This window comes from Rhinatrema bivittatum, chromosome 6, assembly GCF_901001135.1.
Source record: "Rhinatrema bivittatum chromosome 6, aRhiBiv1.1, whole genome shotgun sequence".
NCBI lineage: Eukaryota > Metazoa > Chordata > Amphibia > Gymnophiona > Rhinatrematidae > Rhinatrema > Rhinatrema bivittatum.
In genome coordinates, this window is record NC_042620.1 from 162987762 (window position 1) to 163012985 (window position 25224).

The 25224-nt window shown below is 40.6% G+C and overlaps 1 protein-coding gene across 1 annotated transcript in view; it reads left to right on the forward strand.

The window, feature by feature from the left end:
- ABCA12 (ATP binding cassette subfamily A member 12) overlaps window positions 1-25224 on the forward strand; it is a 615834-nt gene that overhangs the window by 152299 nt on the left and 438311 nt on the right. Inside the window, exon 5 of the mRNA XM_029607914.1 lies at window positions 11950-12023. Coding sequence (XP_029463774.1) covers window positions 11950-12023 — 74 coding nt within the window. The remainder of the gene's footprint in view (window positions 1-11949; window positions 12024-25224) is intronic.

Below are 25224 nucleotides of genomic sequence, written 5' to 3' on the forward strand. Positions count from 1 at the left end.
GACGATTTTAAATGTGTATAACTCTCCCAGCAGCTGTGCAGGAATCATATTGGAGGTGTCCCCAACTTTACTGAAAAATCCTTCCTTTAGACATCTTCTCCTCGGACACCCAGCATGTCCTGGTCCTTTGGTTAGAAATCTAGATGGGATCTCATGATCTTGTTCTTCCTTCCTTTAGTTGGGTTGTACATTCATCCTTTATTCCCTGATCTCTCTGGGGGACTTCTCTTAAGAAAAAGTCAGTGGGAACAGGCTGTTACTCCTGCGCTGAAATCCCAGTGGGGAGGGGGGATCTAAAAAAACTCCCCACACTGTTTAAGTTGAAAACATACTTCTAATGGTAAAACTGGATATCTCTTCTGCATTCACTGTCTCGCAGAAGAATCCATCACTGGTGCTTGCCTACCTAAGGTTTAGAGTAGGCTCTTAGGTCTTTGGTCTCCTGGTGAGAGCCCTTTTGCCGCTAAAGGGTATCAGGCTTAAAAGACAGCCTCTCTGTAACTTACAAGAAGGACCTCAGGTAGGGAGGTATCCCTTCTAAAATAAACTCCTTTGGGTAAAGCTGAGAGGCCCCACCAGAGTGTAAAAAAAAATACATCTTTACTCCATGACTGCTTCCGCAAACTGAACCCACGGTGTCTTAAAATGGTTGGCCTAAATAGTGTTCAGGCAGCCAATCCAGAACCTCCAGGTGGGAGGGACTGAGGAGTATCGATGCCTTTTACAAAATGTGTTCTAAGGACAGGGACAGTGACATCTGGTGGCCAGAATGGGAAGGACTGTCACACACAGAAAGAAGAAAGAAATGGGGGCAAACTCTCAGCTCTTCACTGAGCGGGATTTTCGACTTACTCAATAAGGGGCAGATTTTAAAATGTACGCCCGATTTTATAACATGCGTGCGCAGCTGCGCACGCATGTTATAAAATCAGGGGTCGTCGCGCGCAAGAGGGTGCACACTATTGCAAATTGAGCGCACCGAGCCCTCAGGGAGCCCAGTTGGAACTTTCAGAGTGGCCTCGGAGGGAGCTTTCCTTTACCCCCCCTCCACCTTCCCCTCAATTCCCCTCTGCCTCCCCAGAGGCAGGCATAACTTGAGCATGCCAGCCAATTGCCGGCGCGCGATGGCCGCTGTGCCGAGTCCTCAGCCATGCCTCCCGGACTACCCCTGGACTGCCCGCCATGCCCCCAAACCATCTGCCCCGCCCCATCCCACCCCCTGCCCGCCTATTCAGAAAAGCCCCAGGACAAACGGGCGTCCCGGGGCTTTACATGTAACGCTGGGCCTTTTGAAAATAGTAGGGTGTTTAAAATCTGCCCCTAACAGTGCAGATGACTTACTAATGTGAGTCTCCATCTGAATGCGGGAGACTTGGCAAATCTGAATTAACAGCTTATTTACTGATGTCATTTTGTGAGAACTCATAGTCTGAGACTTAGAAACTGTCTTCACTGTGTAAAAATGATTAGAATGAGTGAACTCAACATATCTGTGAAAAAGAAAATGCAGGCTTTCTCATATACCTCTGTCTCAATCCACAGAGCTGCATAACTGAATCACACTGAAGGCTTCTATAAAGTATAGAAAATAACTCTAAAGTAGACCAGGAGCATTATTTCCCTATAAATTAGTTTTACAAAATCATCAAACTCAAATTATTATTTTTGAATTTATACAGCACTCTTCATTTGAAACACCTTGGATTCATGGGAAGGAGTGCGAATGACCTCATGCTAGATCCCATGTCTGCTGATTCTGGGAGCACTGGGGGGAACCTTTCCTTTCTCCTTTACCTGTTCCTCCAGCTTTAGCAGGGTTACAACACATAAGAAGCACTATAAGGCATGAGAATATTAAATCCTACATGACAAATGACATTTGGATCATTAGATCTACAGATTAAGGGAGAAGGCCAACATCTGAAGGGAGTGGTTTCACCACAGAAAATAAAACAAGGAAAGAGAGAAATGCAAAGATATGTCCCTGTGAATCCTGCAATTCGGTTTGGGCTTTTACCTCTCTTCTGCAGCTGCTATTGGTAACAAGAAGGCCTGAGGAGGTTGGGCTGTTATGAAGCTGTGGACATTGGTGGACTAGGCATGGTGCTGAAATGAGAAAAAATTGGAGGTACTTTTCCTTCTTTCGGGCCCTCCGTTTTCTCCTCCCCAATGTGCCCATGCACATTTCTTCTTGCTTATTTCCATCTTTTTTACCTCTCTTTCCTTCCTTCTCTCATTCATTCAATTTTATCCCTTATTTCCACTTTCCCCCTCCTTCATTCCCTTCCCACCCTCTCCCTCCATCTTGTTTCTCCACCTTTCTCTATTTCCCCGTATTCTTATGTATCTTCTTCTATATCCTCCATCTCCTACTCCCCTTTTTCTTTCATTTCTCTCCTCTATCTTCTCCATTTCCTTCCCCATTTCTTCTTATTCTTATTGTCATTCATTCCCTCCATCTCCCTTAAACCCTTTGCCTTTCCTTCTTTAGCTATTTCCTCTCTCCAACTCCCCATCCCTAGCTATCAGCATAAGATGGGCACCACAGTGACAAAGTCACTACCCCTCCCGTGAATGTTTCAAGCTCTGGGACGCACCCTTTAGCTCTTAGCAGTTGCTGCTGTCATGGAAGTCACATAAGAAATTGGCTGGGCAACTACTGGAATGAGCTGGGGCTATTTTATTAGCTACCAGATTCCTGTTCCAGTCCAACAGGCGGAGCGCACTGTTAACCTGCGATTGGACGCGCATTTTCGATGCGCTAGCGTTACCCCTTATTCAGTAAGGGGTTGAAAACGCGCGTCAACCCCCCAAACCTAATAGCGCCCACAACATGCAAATGCATGTTGATGGCCCTATTAGGTATTCCTGCGCGATTCAGAAAGGAAAATATGCAGCCAAGCTGCATATTTTACTTTCAGAAATTAGCGCCTACCCGAAGGTAGGCGCTAATTTTTCCGGGCACTGGGAAAGTGCACAGAAAAGCAGTAAAGACTGCTTTTCTGTGCACCCTCCGACTTAATATCATGGCGATATTAAGTCAGAGGTCCTGAAAGTTACAAAAAGTTAAAAAAAAATTTTTGAAGTTGACCCGTGGCTCACGGGTTGAAAACTGGACACTCAATTTTGCCGGCATCTGGTTTCCGAACCCATGGCTGTCAGTGGGTTTGAGAACCAACGCCAGCAAAATTGAGCATCGGCTGTCATACCTGCTGACAGCCGCCGCTCCTGTCCAAAAAGAGGTGCTAGGGACGCGCTAGAGTCCCTAGCACCTCTTTTTACCGCCAGCCCTAATTTGAATACTGAATCGCACGCACAGGAGAGTGGCCTGTGCGTGCACCGGGAGAGCGGGTATTCGCCCGCTCTCCCATGGACTTTATTGTATTGGCCCGCAAGTTAGCTATTTTCAAGCACTGATCATATCCTGCCATATAGGCAAGAGAGCAAAGGAAGCTAGTCTTAGTACAGAGAACATATGTATGCCCAGAACATAGAGAAAGTTGATATGTGGTTAGCAGAATCTGCACAACAAACACCATGTGAAAACATACTTACATCTGAACACACACATATAGCCATGCAAGCATTTGAAATGGCTTATATTTATATTCACTGCACTGTTGAACAGTAAACTCCATAGATGGCTGTGCAGAGCCAATTACTTGTCTGGGCCCTCTTCCAAATATTGGAGTACTCTCATGGTGTTATCCTCCTGATAATCTTCTGGCAGGATGCATTGAACTCAAATTACAGAAAGGGCTGCAGAGCTGAATTGTAATAGCTGCTTTCATGGTCAGTCAAAATTGATGGGTGTGTCCTAGGAGATTCCTATTTGACTTGAAAAGTGGAGTATCAGATGAATTTCAAGGGCTCTTGTCCATCACACAGTTTCAAATAATAATGGATAACAATAAATGAGCTCTGAGCATCACCTCATTCCCATGGTTACCTGTGCTGTTCAACATCATGCCACTCAGATGACACAAAATTATTCAAAGTTGCTAAAACATGAACGGATTGTGAGGAACTGCAGATGGACCTTGTGAGACTAAGGGGCTGGACATCTAAAGGGAAGATTAAATTTAATATGGACAGTTGCAAAGTGATGTACAAAAGGAAAAATAATCCTAACTACAGATACACAATGCTGGGTTCCTTATTAGGAGTCTCAAGGGCCAACGGGAACATTAGGCAGACTAGGCAGTCACCTAGGGTGCCAGAAGTGGAGAGGGCAGTGCAGTCGTAGGTCAGGGTGGTTGTTTTGAATGGAGGAAAGGAGGGGGCGAAACATAGGTAGAAATGGAGATGGGGAAGTTTATGGTGTGGGATTTGTAGTAGTCGGGTTGGTGCGGGAAGATAGAGAAAGAGAGAGATTGTGATGACATCACATGATGACTGCCCAGGGTGGCAGCAGACACTTCCACTGGCACTGGGAGTCACTACCATGGAAATAGATCTTGGAGTCATTTTGGACAATATATTGAAATCTTCAACTCAGTGAGTGGTGACAATCAAAAAAACAAATAGAATGTTAGGAATGATTCATAAAGAAATAGAAAATAAAATGAAGACCATCATAATGCCGAAGTATCAATTCATGGTACGACCACACCTTAAATACTGTATTCAGTTCTGGTGGCTTCTCTTAAAAAAGAAAAAGTGGAACTAAAAAAAGTACAAATAAAGGAGATAGAACAGCTCCCTTTTGAAGAAAAGCTAAATTGGTTAAAGTTCATCAGATTGGAGCTGACTAAAAGAGGATTCAATACAGCTTATTAAAATTATGAATAGGGTTGGAACAGGTTACTAGGGGATGGTAATTTACCCTTTTAAACAGAACTAAGATTATGGGATATTCCATGAATATAACAAGTAGCAGATTTAAAACAAATCAGAGATAATATTTTTTTCACTCAATACACAATTAAGCAATAGAATTTGTTGCTGGAGGATGAGGTTAACAATAACTAAACCTCGTTCCCTTTTTCTTCAAGAATCAATAACAACCAACCATTGAGGGAACTCCCCAACTTGTGGTGATATGCGGTGGCTACGTGTGAGACAACCACTGTGTGATTGTCTCATTGAGTAGCTCCCATGTTTATTCTTCAAATACTTTATTTATTATTTATTTTTATTTTTTACTTTTTTCTTTTATGTGCTTAGTTTTTTTCTTTTATGTGCTTAGTTGTTGTCTCTGGAAAAGCGAAAATGCTTAGAGAGGGTCGGGTTATCCGCCAGGGAGAGGACAACAACTAAGCACATAAAAGAAAAAAGTAAAAAATAAAATAAATAATAAAGTATTTGAAGAATAAACTCAGGAGCTACTCAATGAGATAATCACACAGTGGTTGTCTCACACGTAGCCACCGCATGTCTCGGAGGATGAGGCTAAGGCATCTAGCATAACTGGGTTTAAAAAGGATTTTGACAAGTTCCTTGAGGAAAAGACCATGAACCATTATTATCAGGTAGACTTGGGAAAGCCACTGCCTATCCTTGGGAGTGAGCAACAAGAAATGGATCAACCTTTTGGGATCTGATGGGTACTTATGACTCAAATTGAGACAGGACATTGTACTCATTGCCTCTGGCCTAACTCAGCACAGCATGTCTTATATTCTTAACTTTGTAATCCCTTTGTGGTTTGAGAGTCCCTAATACAGGGATCACAGCAAGTCTCACGGTCAATCTCACTGCCCCAGATCTCTAAACTTCCTCTATTCATCAGAATTTCAACCCTGAGTGCCGGGGTTCCACCAGCAAGGAGGAGAAGGACCAAGCCTTCATGGCCCTAGATCAAGGCTTCACAAACTTTTATTAAGTGTGACCCCTATTTCAGTACTCAAAACTTATTATACCCCCAAAGGATGGTAAAAACAAATTAGTAAGTTGCATTTACCCACCAACAATCACTCCATTCTCATCCTCCCAGACTCCAGCTGATCCTCTCTCTCTCTCAACTTGCACCCTCTCCACTTAATCATAAGAACATAAGAAATTGCCATGCTGGGTCAGAACAAGGGCCCATCAAGCCCAGCATCCTGTTTCCAACAGAGGCTAAACCAGGCCACAAAAACCTGGCAAGTACTCAAACACCAAGAAGATCCCATGCTACTGATTCAATTAATAGCAGAGGTTATTCCCTAAGTAAACTTGATTAATAGCAGTTAATGGACTTCTCCTCCAAGAACTTATCCAAACATTTTTTGAACCCAGCTACACTAACTGCATTAACCACATTCTCTGGCAACATATTTCAGAGCTTAATTGTGCATTGAGTGAAAAATAATTTTCTCCAATAAGTCTTAAATGTGCTACTTGCTAACTTCATGGAATGCCCCCTAGTCCTTCTATTATCTGAAAGTGTGAATAACCGATTCACACCCACCTTTCTCTCAGTGTTCAACCTCTGCAGAGGACCTCCTGTTTCAACATCTGCCCTTCCTGCTGATGCCCTCTTACATCACACATCTACTCTTTTACCCACTCAATCCCTTTTGCATTCCCCAACTGATTCTTTCTCACCCCATACCCTTTTTATAAACCCCAACTGATTCCCATCATCCCTTCCCACTCACCTATAAGGCTTGCCATACTGAGTCAGACCAAGCCCAGTATCGTGTTTTCAACAGGATCCCAAGGAGTAGATAAGCAGCTTGAAATCTATCCCAAGAATAAGCAGTGAATTTATGCAACATTCCCTTAATAATTGATAATGGACTTTTCCTCCAGGAACTTGTCCAAAACTTTTTAAAACACAGCTATACTAATAGCTTTCACCATATCCTCTGGCAATGAATTCCAGAGCTTAATTATGCGTTCAGTAAAAAAATATTTTATCTTATTAGTTTTAAATGTATTACCCAGTAACTTCATTGTGTGTCCCATAGTCTTTGTACTTTTAGAAAGAGTAAACAACTGATTAACGTTTATTTGTTCCATTCCACTCATTATTTTATAGACCTCTATCATATTTCCCCTCAGTCATCTCTTCTCCAAGCTAAACAGCCCTAACCTCTTTAGCTTTTCTTCATAGAGGAATAGTTCCATCCCCTTTATCTTCTTGGTCTCCCTTCTCCATACCTTTTCTAATTCTGCTATATCTTTCTTGAGATGTGGTGACCAGAACTGAACACAATATTGAAGATGAGGTCACACCATGGAGCGATACAGAGGCATTATGATATTCTCTGATTTATTCTCTTTTCCTTTCCTAATAATCACTACCATTCTATTCTTTCTTAGCTGCTGCTGCATACTGAGCAATGTATTTTCAATGACACATAGATCATTTTCCTGAGTGATGACTCCTAATGTGGAACCTTGCATTTTGTAGCTTTAATTTGGGTTTCTCTTCCCTAAGAGCATCACTTTGCATTTGTCTACATTAAATTTCATTTGCTATTGCATGCCCAGTCTCCCAGTTTTGCAATGTCCTCTTGCTATTTTTCACAATCCTCTTGTGATTTGACAACTCTGAATAATTTTGTGTCATCTGCAAATTTGATCACCTCAATTGTTGTTCCCATTTCCAGGTCATTTATAAATATATTAAAAAGTATTGGTCCCAGAACAGATCCCTGGGGCACTCCATTATTCACCTTTTTCCTTTGGGAAATTTACCATTTAGCCCTATTCTCTGTTTTCTATCTTTAACCAGTTGGCAATCCACAAAGGGACACACCACCCTATCCCATGACTTTCTAATTTCCTAAGAAGTCTCTCATGAGTGACTTTGTCAAATGCTTTCAGGAAATCCAGATATATTATATCAAGTGGCTCACCTTTATCTACATGTTTATTTATGCCTTCTAAAAAATGTAGCAAATTTGTAAGGCAAGAAGTTCACTGACTAAATCCATGTTGGCTTTGTCCCATTAAACAATGCTTATTTTTATGTTCAGCAATTTTGTTCTTTATGATAGCTTCTACCATTTTGCCTGGCACAGATGTCAGACTCACTGGTCTGTAATTTCCTGGATCACCCCTTGATCTATTTTTAAAAACTGACATTACATTGGCAACCTTCCAGTCTTCTGATACCATAGTTGATGTTATTGAAGTTTACAAATTTCCAATAGCAGGTCCGCAATTTCATTTGTCAGTTCTTTCAGCACTTTGGGATGTATACCATCTGGTCCAGTTTGTCAATTTTCCCTAGTACATCTTCCAGGTTCACTGAGATTTATTTCAGTTCCTCTGAATCATTCACTTTGAATATCATTTCTGGCATGAGTATATCTCTCCATCAAGAAAGCAAAGGACAAAAACACATCCAAAGGATAATTCCACTGGCAGAAAGGTGTGTTAGGAAGGTAGAACATCTACAGGCACAAAAAGCCATTGTGAAGTATCAGTAGAATTTTTATTCATTCAAATCAATTGTCAGGCAGACGTATCTTACAGATTGAAGCAGTATAAAAGGTTCATTATCCCAACACTGTGAGTCCCCCAACAAGGGTGTGTTTCGCACTGGCTGCATCGTGAAGGGCAGAGCATGAGATGAAAAGGATCTTCAACAATGATACAATAACAGCATCTCCGAATATTTGGTCAAAACTGAAAGGGTATTGAAAATCTTAAGAGACATCTATCAAATGGCATGTAAGGCAGCCTTTTATATTGCTTCAACTGGCCTGGGTACTAGGGGGGGTCCTGGTGCCCTTAAGGGACCTTCAACTATTTTCAAAGATTTGGGAGGTACGGGAATGAGTGGGTGGGGGGTACCTGGGTATGCAGGGAGTGGGGGAGGATCTGAAACTCTAATGATTTTACTTTACACCTTTGGGGGAGAAGAGATTGCCAGGGAGGGACACTATACACCAATAACTTTTAGAATCTATTGGGGTGGGGAGTACCCCTGAACCCCAATGACTTTAAAGGTAAATTTTGGTGGGGAGGCATCATTGCACATGATTTTTTACATTTTTTTTTTACATGGATGAATCAAGGGCTGTCTTGAGTGGCAGCCTTGACTTAAGCCAGGGGTCAACTTGACCCCCACTCAACCTTTTTTTTTTTTCAGCTGTTGCACTTTTTTTTTTCCGGGGCCCTTTAAATGTAACGCGGAAGCCTAGGGATTTGCATTAGGGTCCTGGGGCTCCAGCATCACATTTACTGCTTTTTGAAAAGGTGTTAATATTTTATCGTGGCTGACCATCAAATTGCCAATTAATGACCTTTTTTCATGCATTTGCATTATTAATGTATGTAAAACACATGCAAAGAAGATCATTAAAGGAGGCAAAGCAACTATTCCTGATACTAATCCTCCCTAATCTTAATCCCTGCAAACCACAATTACTATCAAGTTCACTCTCCCCATCCCTATATTCTCACATAGACACAAAAACAAAAATGCACACAAGCTTTGACACACACAGACACACATACATGCACACAAGCGCTGACACAGTCACATGAACATAAGCTCTCACACAGACACATGCACACAAATTCACACACACACACACACACACACACACGGCTTCCTTTCTTCAGGCCACAGTGGGATAAGCTCCCCACTGTCCTCTTCACTTCGGGCCATGGTGGGATGAGCTCCACTGCGGCCCTTCAGCCTTCTTCTCCCTTAACTTCAGACTGTGGTGGGATGAGTTTCACCACAGCCCTATGGGCTATTCTTTGGCCCCATTGCCGGCCTTTCTGCAAAGGAGGGTGCAGGGTGGGAGCCAGAAAGCTGTGTGCTCAAGCGCAGCTAAAAGTAGAAATTGCCATGGCCTTTCTTCGTTTTTGGCTCCTGGTGGGTTGAGCTCCGCCGCCACCCTCCCAGGTGCATGCACACCATGCAAATGCAGGGTGTGCATACCTGATCGCGCCAGGCTTGAAAGTACTCACGCATTTTTAGGGATGTCCAGGGGAGAAAAATTCAAGGTCCCTATTCAGTAGGCCAGCAAGCGGCAAGTTAAAGTTAACCGTAAGTCAAGTCTCCAGCTGAATGTACTTGGTGAAAATTACTCACATGAAGTTGTCCTGGTAACTTTGCCACTTACTACTTATTGAATATAGAAAAATAAATTTTAAAAAATGAGGAGCTGAGCCATGGCCAGTTCCACCACCCTTTGCCCCTGAAATCTCTTTAAAAAACAAGTATTGAGTTAACTGGATACCCCCTTCCTCCCACCAAATCTCTTATTAAAGTTATTGGATTAAGTGGAGCCCTCTCTCTTCCCAAAACTCTTTTAAAAAGTATTGCATTAAGCAGGACTGATCCCATTCCTTCCACTAGCTTTGAAATAATATTTGTGTAAATTTTCACCTCATTGGGAACTCCCAAAAGGGATATGCAGTGGGTTAAACGTCCTGCTGAATATACATGAATAAAGTTAGCAGGTATCATTTCCTGGATAGCTTTTATACCTAACTGGCTATATTACAATCACAGTAACATAGTGCACTTTACTTAAGGAAATTGCTTTTGAAAATTGTTATGATAGTATGTTACATTGTTATGATAGTATGTTACATTTACATTCATAACTCCTTTGAAAATTCACCTAATAGTGAGCTGGTCTTGTGGAATAGCACAGCAATTTTTGCTCTGCAAGTGAAATTATCAATATTCAAATCTCCTGTGTGTTGGGGTTGGTGGGATGCAGAAGTTCTGTGGCATTCATGTGTTAGGATTTCAGGTGGAGGAAAGATGATTGATGCTTTGGAGGTGAAATAGAAGAGTTGAGAGGAAGAAGCCTTTATTCTCAGCCCTTCGGTCACAAAAGATACTTGTATTAGTCAAGCTCTCATCCTAGGGAGATGAGAGGGAGAATAAAAAGTGAAAAAAAAAAACAAAACATAATAATTCATCATAGAATGTGTATAATTATATATATGCAATTCAGTTGGCATGCTGTTTTCTCCAGAAAACATTTGATATGGGCTCCAAATTAGTTTTAAATAATTTCAGGTAGGTTCATGGGAAGCTTTTAAAATTCTTGTTGAAATGGTTTGAAATACTCTAACACCTTATCCGAAGTGATCATGTATTTAAATGCCAATAAACTGTTGTTTTTTCACCTGCCTGGTGTAGCTTATTTTATTCTCATAATTATGGTAACATGGAATAGACTTAGTTTTTGGGTAATTGCCAGGTTCTTATGGCCTGGATTGGCCACTGTTGGAAACAAGATGCTGGGCTGGATGGACCCTTGGTCCATCCAGCCCAGCATCTTGTGGCATTTTCTTATGTTCTTACTTCACTGATTGTAATTTGCTTTGAACTCTTTTGGTGGAAGACTGTGTTAAAAATTAAACAATAATGATGATGATAATGATTTGTAAAGAAATGTGAACATGACTGTACTGTACCACCATTGTGAAATGAGTGATTTGATTGTGAAGAATAATAAATCCATATTCTGTGCTCATTTTGCATTCCCTCTTCAGTGCCCCTGCATAGAAGGAGGATAATTTTTTTTAACAATCATCGTAGACCTTAAATCCGCATGTACCAAATAGCAGGTGTCTGGAATCCTGCGTGGCACACGTGCAACACACTTACATCTGCTTGGGAGCAGGGGAAAATGTGCACTCATACATTTACATGTGTACTTTCTGAAATCAAAAACATGCAAATAAATGGTTTCCCTGCCCTCAACTCCACCCTGGGCATGCTCTGTCAAGTATGTGGAAAAAATATGCTAAACTGCTTGCAACCTCCAGGCAGTTTTCAAAGAGCCCGTTTAGGTGAGGAAAACCTTGTTTTATGCACATAAATGCTTTTGAAAATGGATTTTTTTGCATAGCAACTGCAAAGTTTCATGGAGGAGGAATGCATCCACTAAGCAAAAATAAAAGTGGATGTTGTTCATCCTTGCAATCCTTTTCCGATTGTCAGTTAGAAAATTCTAGAGAAAAAAAGATTTTATTAAAACAATCGTAAAGGTGAAAAGCATATTTCTCTAACATTTCTTTTACTCTGTTTCTTTGTAGGTGATGCTAACAGTACTAGTAATGCTCCCATCTGGCAGGCTTTCAAAGCCTTGAATGTGAGAGCTGCCCCAAATGTGAGTATTTCAGATGACATGTTTGACTAACTCCTTATTAAGCAATTGGAGCACTGATAAATATTCAGGCTATCCCTGTTCTGTGAAGTCTCTTTCACAATTGATCTTTGCTGTTCCCAGACTTGTCTGATACACATTTCTTTAAAAAAATCTTTATTTTACCATTGCCTAACAGAATCTCTAGCCAGCTGGTACACCTCATTTGTCATTGCCATGATAAATTTGCATGGCCTTTACCACCAGTAATTTTAGCTAATAATTCCCAGGTGATTGGTAAACATTAGCACACCAACCCTCAATGGAATGGCTGGTATGCTAGCAATTATGTTCTATGGCGGCAGTATCCTTGCCTGTCCCTCCTCATTCATTTGTGTGTGTGGTCAGAGTATGACGTGGTATTTAGTGCCATCATTTCACCAATAGTAAGAGGAGGAAGAGTTCCTGGGGAAGCCTTGTACTAGGTTGAGGCTCTGTGGGGGCCTAGGTGAGTCTTGCTATGGGATCAAGGATCTGAAGTTTGAGGATTTGATTTGAATAAGGGCAGCCGGAAAGAGGTTCCTCTGCTGTAACTGGCTTTTTAACCTTAGGTCAGTTAGCATGAGAGAACATGAATGATACATAGAGTACATATTCTCAAAGGGCTGTGATGCCATTAATATGGCCTTTTGAGTGCAAACACTCTCTGTGTCAGTATGAGCCCAATTTTCAATAGTCTTTGTAAGTCACCAAATGTGCACATAAGTGGGCCCCCCAGAGATTTTTGTTAGTTCTTTTCAAACAATTTGGAGGGGTGGCCATAGTGGTTAGAGCAGCAGGGTGTGAAGAAGGGAAGCCAGCGATCCAATACTGCCGATGCATCATGAGCTACTAATGTAAAGTCAAGAGCTAAAGATAAATGGATTTATTTAACATGTTTTTGTATACCGTCATTTGGTTTCGCCATCATAACAGTTTACAGTAATCATAATAGGTGGAAAAAGTAACATCAGTGTTTCTAAAGAGAGTATAATAGTTGAAAAAATTAGGTAACAATGGTAGAATCAACAGGAAAGGTGTTAGTTATTATATATTGGAAAAGCTCTTGAGCGGCGTATCGTGGGTTTCATGGTTGTGCTGAGAGTTCATGGGTGAACAAGATGGTATCTCTGTTTTCTTGATGTTGTATTGGGTGGGAGTCTGTTGGTGTTGATGGTTGAGTGCGTCTGAGGCTCTGGTGAACAGCCAGGTTTTTAACTCTTTTTTAAAGATTTTGGTGTTTGGTTGAATTTTTAGATTGAAAGGTAAAGAGTTCCATAGTGAAGGGCTGATGATAGATATAGCTCTAACACGGGTTGTTAACAGATGCGTGGTTGGATTTTGAGGAGGCCTTTATTCATTGAGCGAAGGTTCCTTTTTGGAGCATGAAGTTTGATGTGTTTGTTTAGCCAGTAGTTTTGTTGTCTTGTGATTATTTTGTGGAGGATTGTTAAAACTTTGTAGTCTATTCTGTATTTTATTGGGAGCCAGTGTAAAGAGATGAGGGTTGGAGTAAGTTTCTTAGTTCCTGTAGGAATTCTGGCGGCTGCGTTCTGTAGTATTTGGAGAGGACGGATGGTAGCAAGAGGTAGGCCAAGGAGTAGGGTATTGCAGTAGTCTAGGTTTGAAAATAAGAGAAGTTGCAGGACTGTTCTGAAATTATTCTGTGTGAGGAAAGGCTTAAGGCATCTGAGTGTCAGTAATTTGTGATAACCTTCTTTAATTTTATTTGTTATGTGGGTTTTGAATGATAATTCTTTGTCTATAGTGATTCCAAGGTTTCTACCATGGTCAACAGGAGAGATTATTGTTTTTGGGTTTTCTGTTTTGAGTGGTTGCATGGGTAAGTCATTGACTTTTTTGTTAAGGATGATTAATTCGGTTTTCTCGATGTTTATTATGAGTTTTAGGGTGGAAAGACATTGTTTGATTTCTGTGAGATAGATGATTATTCTCTCGTAGGTTTCTTCAAGTGTATTCTGTATTGGAACCAGTATTTGAATGTCATCAGCGTATAGGAAATGAGTCAGATCTAGGCGATCCAGTGTGTGACAGATTGGTAGGAGATAGATGTTAAAAAGTGTAGTTGACAGCGCAGATCCTTGTGGGACTCCTGTATTTAGGTTCACTTTATTTGATAGGTTGTTGTTAAATATTATTTGAAAACTTCTTTGAGATAAATAGGAGGTGAACCATTTTAGTATAGTGCCCGTTACCCTATTTTGGATAGCCTGTCGAGTAAGATGGAATGGCTGACTGTGTCAAAGGCAGCTGACAAATCCAGGAGTAATAAAATGTAACTTAGTCCTTTGTCGAATCCTCGAAGAACTGTGTCATTTAGTGACAGGAGTAATGCTTCTGTGCTTAAATTTTTCCTGAATCCATATTGGGCGGGGTGAAGTATGTTGTTCGTTTCTAAGTAGTCTGAGAGTTGGGAGTGGACAATTTTTTCTATGATTTTTGCGATGAAAGGTAAGTTTGATATGGGTCTGTAGTTTTGGATGTTTTCCGGGTCTAGGTTGTTCTTTTTTAATACTGGTTTAATGATTGCTGATTTTAAGCATTCAAGGTATTTCCCTTCAGTGAGGGAGAGGTTAACTATGTCCATTATTGTTTTAGTTACTGGGTTGTCGATCAGTTTAATAGTTTGTATGGGGATGTTGTCGATGGGATGATTGGCTGGATTCATTTTTTTGATTATCTTTTTTATTTCAAGTGAGGAGGCGGAGTCGAATTCATGCCAGGTTGTTGTAATTTCTAGAGATGATATTGGAGTTTGGGTGTGTGTGATGGTGCTGTCATTGGAGTTGTTTATTAATTTTCTGATTTTTTCGGTGAAGTATTCTGCAAAATCGTTGCTTTTGTTTGTGCTAGGAGGTGTTCTTGTTTCATTAGGTGATTTGGTGAGGTTTTGTACAATGGTGAAAAGCATTCTGGGGTTCTGTTGGTATTTAATTATTTTGGTTGAGTAGAAATCTTTCTTTGCATTGTGGATAAGTTTTTTGTAATTTGCTAATTGGATTAGTATGCATTGAGTAATGGGGTAGTTTTGTTTTTGCACCAGAATCTCTCTTTTTTCCTGAGTTCCCATTTAGCTGATCTTATGCTGTCGTTGTACCATTGATTGTGGTATTTTGGATTTTTTGTTGTTTTTATGATTATTGGGTTTGTTTTATCAGCTACGGTTTTGGTAATGTTGATCCATGAGTTTGTGGCTGTTTCTGTGTTTGTGAAGTCAATGTTCTTGAATTCTTCTTGGAGATTTTGTTGCATTGTTTCGCTATCGAAGGGAGGACGGTATGAAATGGTTCTTATGTTGTTATCTATTCTGGTGGGTTGCCGTTTTAGGTCAGGGTGGCATGGATGAGGGAGTGGTCTGACCATGGGATTTTGGTGATTTTTGTTTGGTGTGAGTTCCAGATATCCGAGATGATAAAAACTAGGTCAAGGATGTGTCCTGCTTTGTGTGTTGGTCCGTTGACTATTTGTTCAACTCCCATTGTAGCAAGTGCATCTGTGATTGTTTTGCATGTGGATGATAGGGGACATGTGTCCATATGCAAGTTAAAATCTCCGAGGATAATGATTGGCTTATTGAGAGTTAGGTTGGTGATCATGAATTCTATGATTGGGGAGCAGTTTTGTTCTAAGGCTACTGGAGGACAGTACACTAGACAGATTTCTAACTTTGAAGTGTCAAAAAGTGCTATTTCGAAAGGGGAGCATATCTTAGTTGTGGTAAGTTTCATCTGCATGCATTTTTTTTATGATTAGCATTAGACCACGGCATTTTTTTCTTTGGTCTGGGGATTGAGAATGATTTGTATGATGGGTTTTCTATTTGGTTAATTAAAATGTTGTCGGAGTCTTTTATCCAGGTTTCAGTAATTGCTATGAAATCTGGTTTGTTATCAATGAGTAAGTCTGTGAGAATGGGCATTTTTTTTGCTATGGATTGTGCATTAACAAGAATAAATGATAGGAGCATGCATTTGGTGTATGTCTTTAAATTCTTGTATGTAACGTTTGAGCGGTTGTACTCACTTTTTTTCTTGTGTATTCCTCGTTCTTCATTCGATGTATTTTTGGATGATGTTTGGTGGTTTCCGTTTTGGTTCTTCTGTTCTTTGAGATGAGGTGTGTTGACATGTGAGGTGGTGTAGCTCTTGCGCTCAGTGACTACATGCTGTGTAGTAGGCTGTAAGATTTTTTAGTTTGATGCAAGTACTAAGGCTTGCACTAAGCGGTGCACAAAGTATTTTTGCACTGAAAATACACATGTATGTTTCACTAGACACTTACATTTGTAATGCAGGAAAATGCATACTTTCTGTACCATTTTATAAAATTATGTACATAGATTTTATGAACATTAGAATTATCATTTGTGTGCATCCTAACAGAGATATACACAGGGGCATGTATTTTATAAAGAATGCATGTACTCCACTTATGAAAATATTTAGTTGTGCGGGTACTTGCAATCACCAGTTCATCAATACCTCTAACAGTTCACCCAGATCCCCCAGCACTTCACCCTGAACTTCATTCAAAAACTGCAGATAAAAGACGTGCAATTTGACTTTGGTGACTTAATCAGCAGGTATAAAAGCATACGGACGAGTTAAAAAATGTATGTGCATATTCCACTTACAAAATAGTAACTTGTGCACATATTTCATCCTGGAATGCCCCAAACCATCCTTTTTTATTCCTGTTAACATTTGTGTGCAACACTTCAAGTACATGATTGCTTACAAGGTTTCCCAAATAGTATATACACATGTACATGTTACTTACAGGAGTATATACTGATTGCATGCACAAAAACCTTTTGAAAACTATCTGCTCCATTAGTATGGGTAATAAAGCTTGATTTTAGTAGATAAGCCCCATAGAACTTGAGTAATAAAGTCATTATTATGGTAACAAAGTCTTAATTGAGGTTTGATAGTCTCAATCATATTGAAAATACAAAATCATACACTCTAGATTTTAAAGTAAAGCTTATAAGCTCCTTCTGAAATTTTATATTTTAACCTTAAATATTTAAACAACTTGTTCCTTTTCATCAGTTAAGAGGTGAATCTGCAGACCTGAAGGGATCAAATGTTTGGGCTGGAAATTGAATATATTTCAGAAGTACAGATGCCCTAACAGTAATCAATATAAATTTAAGTTAAAATGAGCTTTTCTAGTGGCCTGATTTACAAAGACTTTGTTTCCCATTCTGTGTCTATGGGAAAGAAGCTTAGCTTTAAGGGCGCTATGTAATAAAGTGTGTTAAAACTGGCATGACAGAGTGAGTTACCTAATGGTGTTAACTCTGCCATTAAATCAGGCTTTAATGTCGAATGTACGGGCATCTCCACCCCACTGTGCGTGTCCCGCATGGGTGGGGCCATAAAAGGATCTGTAAGTTCTTTGGGGCAGGAACCCTGACCAGCTCTTTTCTGTTGCCCCATCCCCAGGGTGTGGATCCTTTGGCTTGGGGAACAGGGTTCTTTTCAAGCCCCAGTGCAGGGGTGGCTAACTTCCTTTTGACTATACCTGGTAGAGGGGGAATCTCTCTTCTCTGTGAGTGCTGCGTGCCCAAAGAAAGACACTAGATGCACTGGATTAGTGTCCAAACTTTAATTTACTGAATAAGATAATTGCAGATGGCACAATAAATATGGTTCCAGCATCACCGCCTTTCTTCTCTCAGTTACAGTTTTCACCTCTATCTGTGCCAGAATCTTTGAAAGGGCAAGTGATCCTACCACCCTTCTGGGTTAGATGAGATGGAGGTCCCAATGGGCAAGGCAACCTTTAAGCTGAACAGGAAACCCCTTCCACAGATGGCCAAAAGTCCTGCCCTTAAACAGAGAGTAATCTCTTTCCTCTCCCCATGGGCTGAGGACTCCTGATGACAGTCCTCCAAGATCTTTACAGTTCTTGAACTCACGGTTAGCAGTTCTTCCACTTTCTCAGACTCGTACTGACTCAGTCTCTCCTCTGGATCACTTGTGGGAGGGATCACTGGATGGAAGTTTTTTACCTTGCTCCAATGCAGGAAGGAAAGGGCAGCCAAAAAATCTTCCTCCTGGATAACTCAACTCAATGTCCTTTTCCCTTAACTGAATATAACACTGGAGTTACTCCTCACAATGGGTCACCACCTCTGGGGCAGGTCTTCCCTATCCCTGGGCGTCCCAGATACAGGGTTCCCTATGCCCTGAATCCAAGAAAGACCCAGGTGTCCAGTGAAGCTTCTACCACAAAAAGCTCAAAATCCCGAAAATAACCCGGAGTGTAACCAAATCAGCTAGGGCTAACAGGACCACCTCCCAACCCTGTTCAGTAATCCCAGTTGGTTTACCTGTTTCCTACTGGGCCTTAAAAGCATAACAAATGTAAATTCCTTACTACCTCCTAACTCTCTGCCTCCAGTCTTTCAGAAGAGAGCTGTTATAAAGTCGCCCAGGGGGACGACCACTTCCAGGTCCCTCAAATGAAGGGACTGGAATTCGAATGGGTCTTCCCTCCATCCACTACCCATTGCTTTCCTGGGCATACTAATAACCAAAGAATGGCTCTTGGTTATATATGAAAGACACCATATGCAGAACACAGCAGTGTTACTGTAGATGCGATAAGGATAGTGTGGCCATGATAATGTAGGCCATAATCTGCATATGAGATTTCCCTGCAGTAACTGACCCAAATTGAAAGGACCTGTTAGCACAGGGAAATCTTCTCCCCCCAACTCTCCTTTTGGAACATGCTCAGACCTCCATACTTTGGGGAGAGGTCAGAGTTTCCACACCATTTCTTTGGATCTAGCACCTTGGTCAGGAGGAAGGAAACCAACTCCCTAGGGGTGAGTGAGGTCGTTTGTGGCTCCAGAACACCTGGTCATGTTCTTGGGGCTCAATGGCCCAACTATTTTCTGAGGCAGAGAGGTGTGGAGACCTAGTCATGTTATGATGGGGAACAGGGCCAGTGCAAGGGTATTAGATGCCCTAGGCGAACCTTCTACCTTGCGCCGCCCCCTCCCCCCCTCCAAGTCCAGGCCCTGGCCCTGGCCTCTCTGACCCAAACACACAAGTGAAAATTATGCAACAATAAAATAAAGAAATATAAAACATCAATAATAGTAAAACCATACTAGTAAAAGGAATATTTCAAAACAGCAGGCTTACACCTAAGCTCCCTCATCCCCGCTATAGTCTCTCAACCACCCAGTTTCCCCTGTACCCGCCCATTATTTATTTCCTCCTACCATTTATACAATTTCTTCCTCCCTTTAAGCACCCCTCCCTTTCCCTTCATTTCTGCCCTTTCTAACCCATTAACCATATCCCACATAACTTATGCCATGTAGCTTAGTGTTAGTCATCGTAACTAATAGGTAACTTAGCCCTAGTCATCTTGTAATTGTATATATATATATATATATATATATATATATATATATATATATAGCCTATTTTGTATTACATTTCATTATTGTATTTAATTACAACCTATTTAGTATTACTTTTTGTTATTGATCTTTGGTTACTGATCTGTTCACATTCCCTGTCAAGCACTAATTTAGTGTAGTTCTCTGTTTATTGTAAACTGATGTGATATCACTATTGAACGTCGGTATATAAAAATTGTTAAATAGAGTGACATCCAAGAATTAAAAACAAAAAAACCCAAAATTCGAGCTCCAAAACAAAAATTGAAAAATGCACACATCAAATATTAACACCCACTGATTAAAACTAATAAAACAACCTCGGAACTTTTGAATTCCAGATGCCCTGAGATTGTCGTGGATTAGCTGATGGGGTGGGGAGCAGGGGTTGTTTCTCTCATATACACACACATAATTATACACATTTGTTCTTTCTCACACAAAAACACACACAGGCTCTCTCCACACATGCACACTCTGCTAGACACACACACACATGCTCTCACACCCTCTCTCCTTCACATACACATACCCTTTTTCACTCAGATTGGCCCCTTCTCTGACACACAGACTTAGGTTCCTTGTCTCATACACACACGTACCCTTACAAAGGTTCCCTCCTTCTTACTAACACCATTGCTCTTTTGTATACACACAATCCCTCTCACTCACACACACCCCCTCATACAAGCTCCCTCTCTTTCTCTCACACTTACACCTTCCCTCATAAAGGATCCCTCCCTCTCTCTCTCTCTCTCTCACACACACACACACAGACCCTGCCCCTCTGTCTCTCTCTCATACATCTCCCTCATACAGACATAAGAACATAAGAAATTGTCATGCTGGGTCAGACCAAGGGTCCATCAAGCCCAGCATCCTGTTTCCAACAGAGGCCAAACCAGGTCACAAGAACCCGGCAATTACCCAAATACTAAGAAGATCCCATGCTACTGATGCAATTAATAGCAGTGGCTATTCCCTAAGTAAACTTGATTAATAGCAGTTAATGGACTTCTCCTCCAAGAACTTATCCAAACGTTTTTTGAACCCAGCTACACTAACTGCACTAACCACATCCTCTGGCAACAAATTCCAGAGCTTTATTGTGTGTCAAGTGAAAAAGAACTTTCTACGATTAGTCTTAAGTGTGCTACTTGCTAACTTCATGAAATGCCCCCTAGTCCTTCTACTATTCGAAAGTATAAATAACCGAGTCACATCTACTTGTTCAAGACCTCTCATGATCTTAAAGACCTCTATCATATCCCCTCTCAGCCATCTCTTCTCCAAGCTGCAGCCCTAACCTCTTCAGCCTTTCCTCATAGGGAAGCTGTTCCATCCCCTTTATCATTTTGGTTGCCCTTCTCTGTACCTTCTCCATCGCAACTATATCTTTCTTGAGATGTAGCGACCAGAATTGTACACAGTATTCAAGTACGGTCACACCATGGAGCGATACAGAGGCATTATGACATTTTCCGTTCTATTAACCATTCCCTTCCTAATAATTCCTAACATTCTGTTTGCTTTTTTGACTGCTGCAGCACACTGAGCCAATGATTTTAAAGTATTATCCACTATGATGCCTAGATATTTTTCCTGGGTGGTAGCTCCTAATATGGAACCTAACATCGTATAACTATAGCAAGGGTTATTTTTCCGTATATGCAACACCTTGCACTTGTCCAAATTAAATTTCATCTGCCATTTGGATGCCAAATCTTCCAGTCTTGCAAGGTCTTCCTGTAATGTATCACAGTCTGCTTATGATTTAACTACTCTGAATTGTACACAGTATTCAAGTACGGTCACACCATGGAGCGATACAGAGGCATTATGACATTTTCCGTTCTATTAACCATTCCCTTCCTAATAATTCCTAACATTCTGTTTGCTTTTTTGACTGCTGCAGCACACTGAGCCAATGATTTTAAAGTATTATCCACTATGATGCCTAGATATTTTTCCTGGGTGGTAGCTCCTAATATGGAACCTAACATCGTATAACTATAGCAAGGGTTATTTTTCCGTATATGCAACACCTTGCACTTGTCCAAATTAAATTTCATCTGCCATTTGGATGCCAAATCTTCCAGTCTTGCAAGGTCTTCCTGTAATGTATCACAGTCTGCTTATGATTTAACTACTCTGAATAATTTTGTATCATCCGCAAATTTGCTAACCCCACTCATTGTATTCCTTTCCAGATCATTTATATATATATTGAAAAGCACCGGTCCAAGTACAGGTCCTTGAGGCACTCCACTGTTTACCCTTTTCCACTGAGAAAGTTGACCATTTAATCCTACTCTCTGTTTCCTGTCTTTTAACCAGTTTGTAATCCATGAAAGGACATTGCCTCCTATCCCATGACTTTTTAGTTTTCATAGAAGCCTCTCATGAGGGACTTTGTCAAATGCCTTCTGAAAATCCAAATACACTACATCTACTAGTTCACCTTTATCCACATGTTTATTAACCATTTCAAAAAAATGAAGCCGATTTGTTAGGCTAGACTTCCCTTGGGTAAATCCATCTTGACTGTGTTTCATTAAATCATGTCTTTCTATATGCTCTACGATTTTGATCTTGAGAATAGTTTCCACTATTTTTCCCAGCACTGAAGTCAGGCTCACTGGTCTATAGTTACCCGGATCAACTCTGGAGCCTTTTTAAAATATTGGGGTTACATTGGCCACCCTCCAGTCTTCAGGTACAATGGTTGATTTTAATGATAGGTTACAAATTTTAACTAATAGATCAGAAATTTCATTTTTTAGTTCCTTCAGTACCCTAGGATGCATACCATCCGGTCCAGGTGATTTCCTAATCTTTAGTTTGTCAATGTGGCCTACTACATCTTCATGTTCACAGTGATTTTGTTCAGTTCGTCTGACTCATCACCCCTGAAAACCATCTCTGGAACTGGTATCTCCCCAACATCCTCAGTAGTAAACACAGAGGTAAAGAATTCATTTAGTCTTTCTGCAATGGCCTTATCTTTCCTAAGAGCCCCTTTAACCCCTCAGTCATCTAATGGTCCAACCGACTCCCTCACAGGTTTCTTGCTTTGGATATATTTTTAAAAGTTTTTATTATGAGTTTTTGCCTCTATGGCCAACTTCATTTCAAATTCTCTCTTCGCCTGTCTTATCAATGTTTTACACTTAACTTGACAATGCTTATGTTTTATCCTATTTTCTTCAGATGGATCCTTCTTCCAATTTTTAAAGGATGTTTTTTTGGCTAAAATAGCCTCTTTCACCTCACCTTTTAACCATGATGGTAATCGTTTTGCCTTCCTTCCAGCTGTCTTAATGCGAGGAATACATATGCACTATGCCTCTAGGACTGTATTTTTAAACAATATCCAAGCCTGTTGAACACATTTAACCTTTGCAGCTGCACCTTTCAGTTTTTTTCTATTCTCCTCATTTTATCAAAGTTTCCCTTTTGAGAATTTAGTGTTAGAGCTGCAGATTTACTTATTGTCCCCCTTCCAGTTATTAGTTTAAATTTGATCATGTTATGATCACTGTTGCTAAGTGGCCCCACCACCGTTACCTCTCTCACCAAATCCTGCGTTTCATTAGTATTTAAATCCTAAATAGCTCCCTCTCTTGTTGGTTCCTGAACCAATTGCTCCATGAAGCACTTTGTCTCTTGCACACATACTCATCTCTTCATACAGTTTCCCTCTCTGTCTAGCACTCACACCCTTACACAGGGTTCACTTTCTCACACACACACACATACACTCTCATTCCCTCACACAGGCTCCCTGTCTCTATCTCACACACACACAAACAAAGGCACCGCTCACGGCCCACTGAGTCTCTTCTCTCGGCCATGAGCAGGATGGGTTCTGCTCGTGGCCTCACATGGCTGCTCTTTGCTGCCCCCTACTGGTTGGCACCCTAAGTGACCACCTAGTTTGCCTAGTGGACCTGCTGGCCCAGATGAGGAATTGGTATGGGGATCTGGTGAAGCACATTAATGCTGGCTACCAGCACAAAAGTTAACTTCATCTCCAGTAGCGTAGACCACTTTCCTTCATAAAATGGCCCACATTAAGCCTCTTAGGTATTAACAGCTGATGTACTATTTATTTATTTACAAGCATGCAGCACCGGTTCCTAATGAGGCCATTCATATATTTTTATTTTGGCGGGGTTGGGTCATTTTAAAGTGCATTATGTTACCGCTTGATAACTCTATTACACATGTAATTAATATATATACATGTTTCTTCCCTCTCAATAACACCATCACTCTGTCGTACACACACAATCCCTCTCACTCACACATATACCCTCATACAAGCTCCCTCTCTTTCTCTCACACTCACACCTTCCCTCATAAAGGCTCACTCTCTCTCTCATACACACACACCCCTTCCCTCTGTCTCTCTCTCCTACACCCCTCATACAGACATTCTTTGTCTCTTGCACACATACCCACTCATTTGTCGCCATGTTGTTGAGATCTGTGAGTTGAGCTGGTTGCTTTAAGGATAAGGCATATTTCTCTGAGGCAGGCAGAAGTTGTTGAAACATGGTCAATGTCAGGATGGCATAAGTACTGAGCATTTTTGAGAGAATGGTTCTATACTTGAAAAAAGATAAGTTTTGAAGATGTCTTTTTACATAAAATAAGAATTTTGGGGTAAAAATAATAAATATTAAGGTATTATTAGCAGTGGGAATGAGTAAATGATGTAAAAATACCATGCTCAGGAATATGATGTTGGTTGAAGCCCATTGAGGGCAAGAGCCTGTGGATTATATATATGAGCACTTTTTTAACATTAATCTGATACTTATTCCCCATATAGGGTGGGTTTATCTCAGATTAATTTGTATTTTAATATACATTGTACATGGGTATTAGTAATTCCCATGTCAAAGCACGATGAAAGGCATTAAGGGTTAGGGATGTGAATCAGATGCCCAATCGTTCCAATTTTGGGTTCGTCTAGCTGTGGGAAAATCTCGTTTTCCCGCAGATCCCCATTTTTTTTTTGTGAAAAATTGGTTTTTGGGTTACTGCGCGCTAACTCATGTTAGCGCGCACTAACCAAAATAGCAAAAAGTAACAAAAAATAACAAAAATAAATATTTTTTTGTTAGTGCGTGCTAACATGAATTAGCGCGCACTAACCCGAAAAACAATTTTTACGAAAATTCGGGGGGAAAAGTGATCGTTTCTTTTTTACCCAATATATTAATGAATTTAGAAATATTGTATGATATTTCAATTCATTAGAAAAACGATTCACATCCCTATTAAGGGGGACGATGTAGTAAAGTGTGCTACCATCCACCATTAACGTGCAAATATGGTTTTTATCACATGTACTAACTGCCAGTGTTAATGCAAATGAAACAGACAGTAACATACACACAGAGCATATGTTCTTATGTTCTTAAGAACAGAAGATATGCCATACTGGGTCAGACCAAGGGTCCATCAAGTCCAGCATCCTGTTTTAAACAGTGGCCATTCCAAGTCACAAGTACCTGGCAAGTACTCAAACTTTAAAACATAGATCTCAAGCTTAATTAATAGAAATTTATGGATTTTTCCTCTAGGAACTTATGCAAACCTTTCTTAAGCCTAGTTACACTAACTGCCATAACCACCTCCTCTGTCAATGCATTCCAGACTTTATCTACAGACGGTATCACGAAAACTAAACTGCACCTCCTGGAGATGTAGTTATTTTTTTTTTTTTTT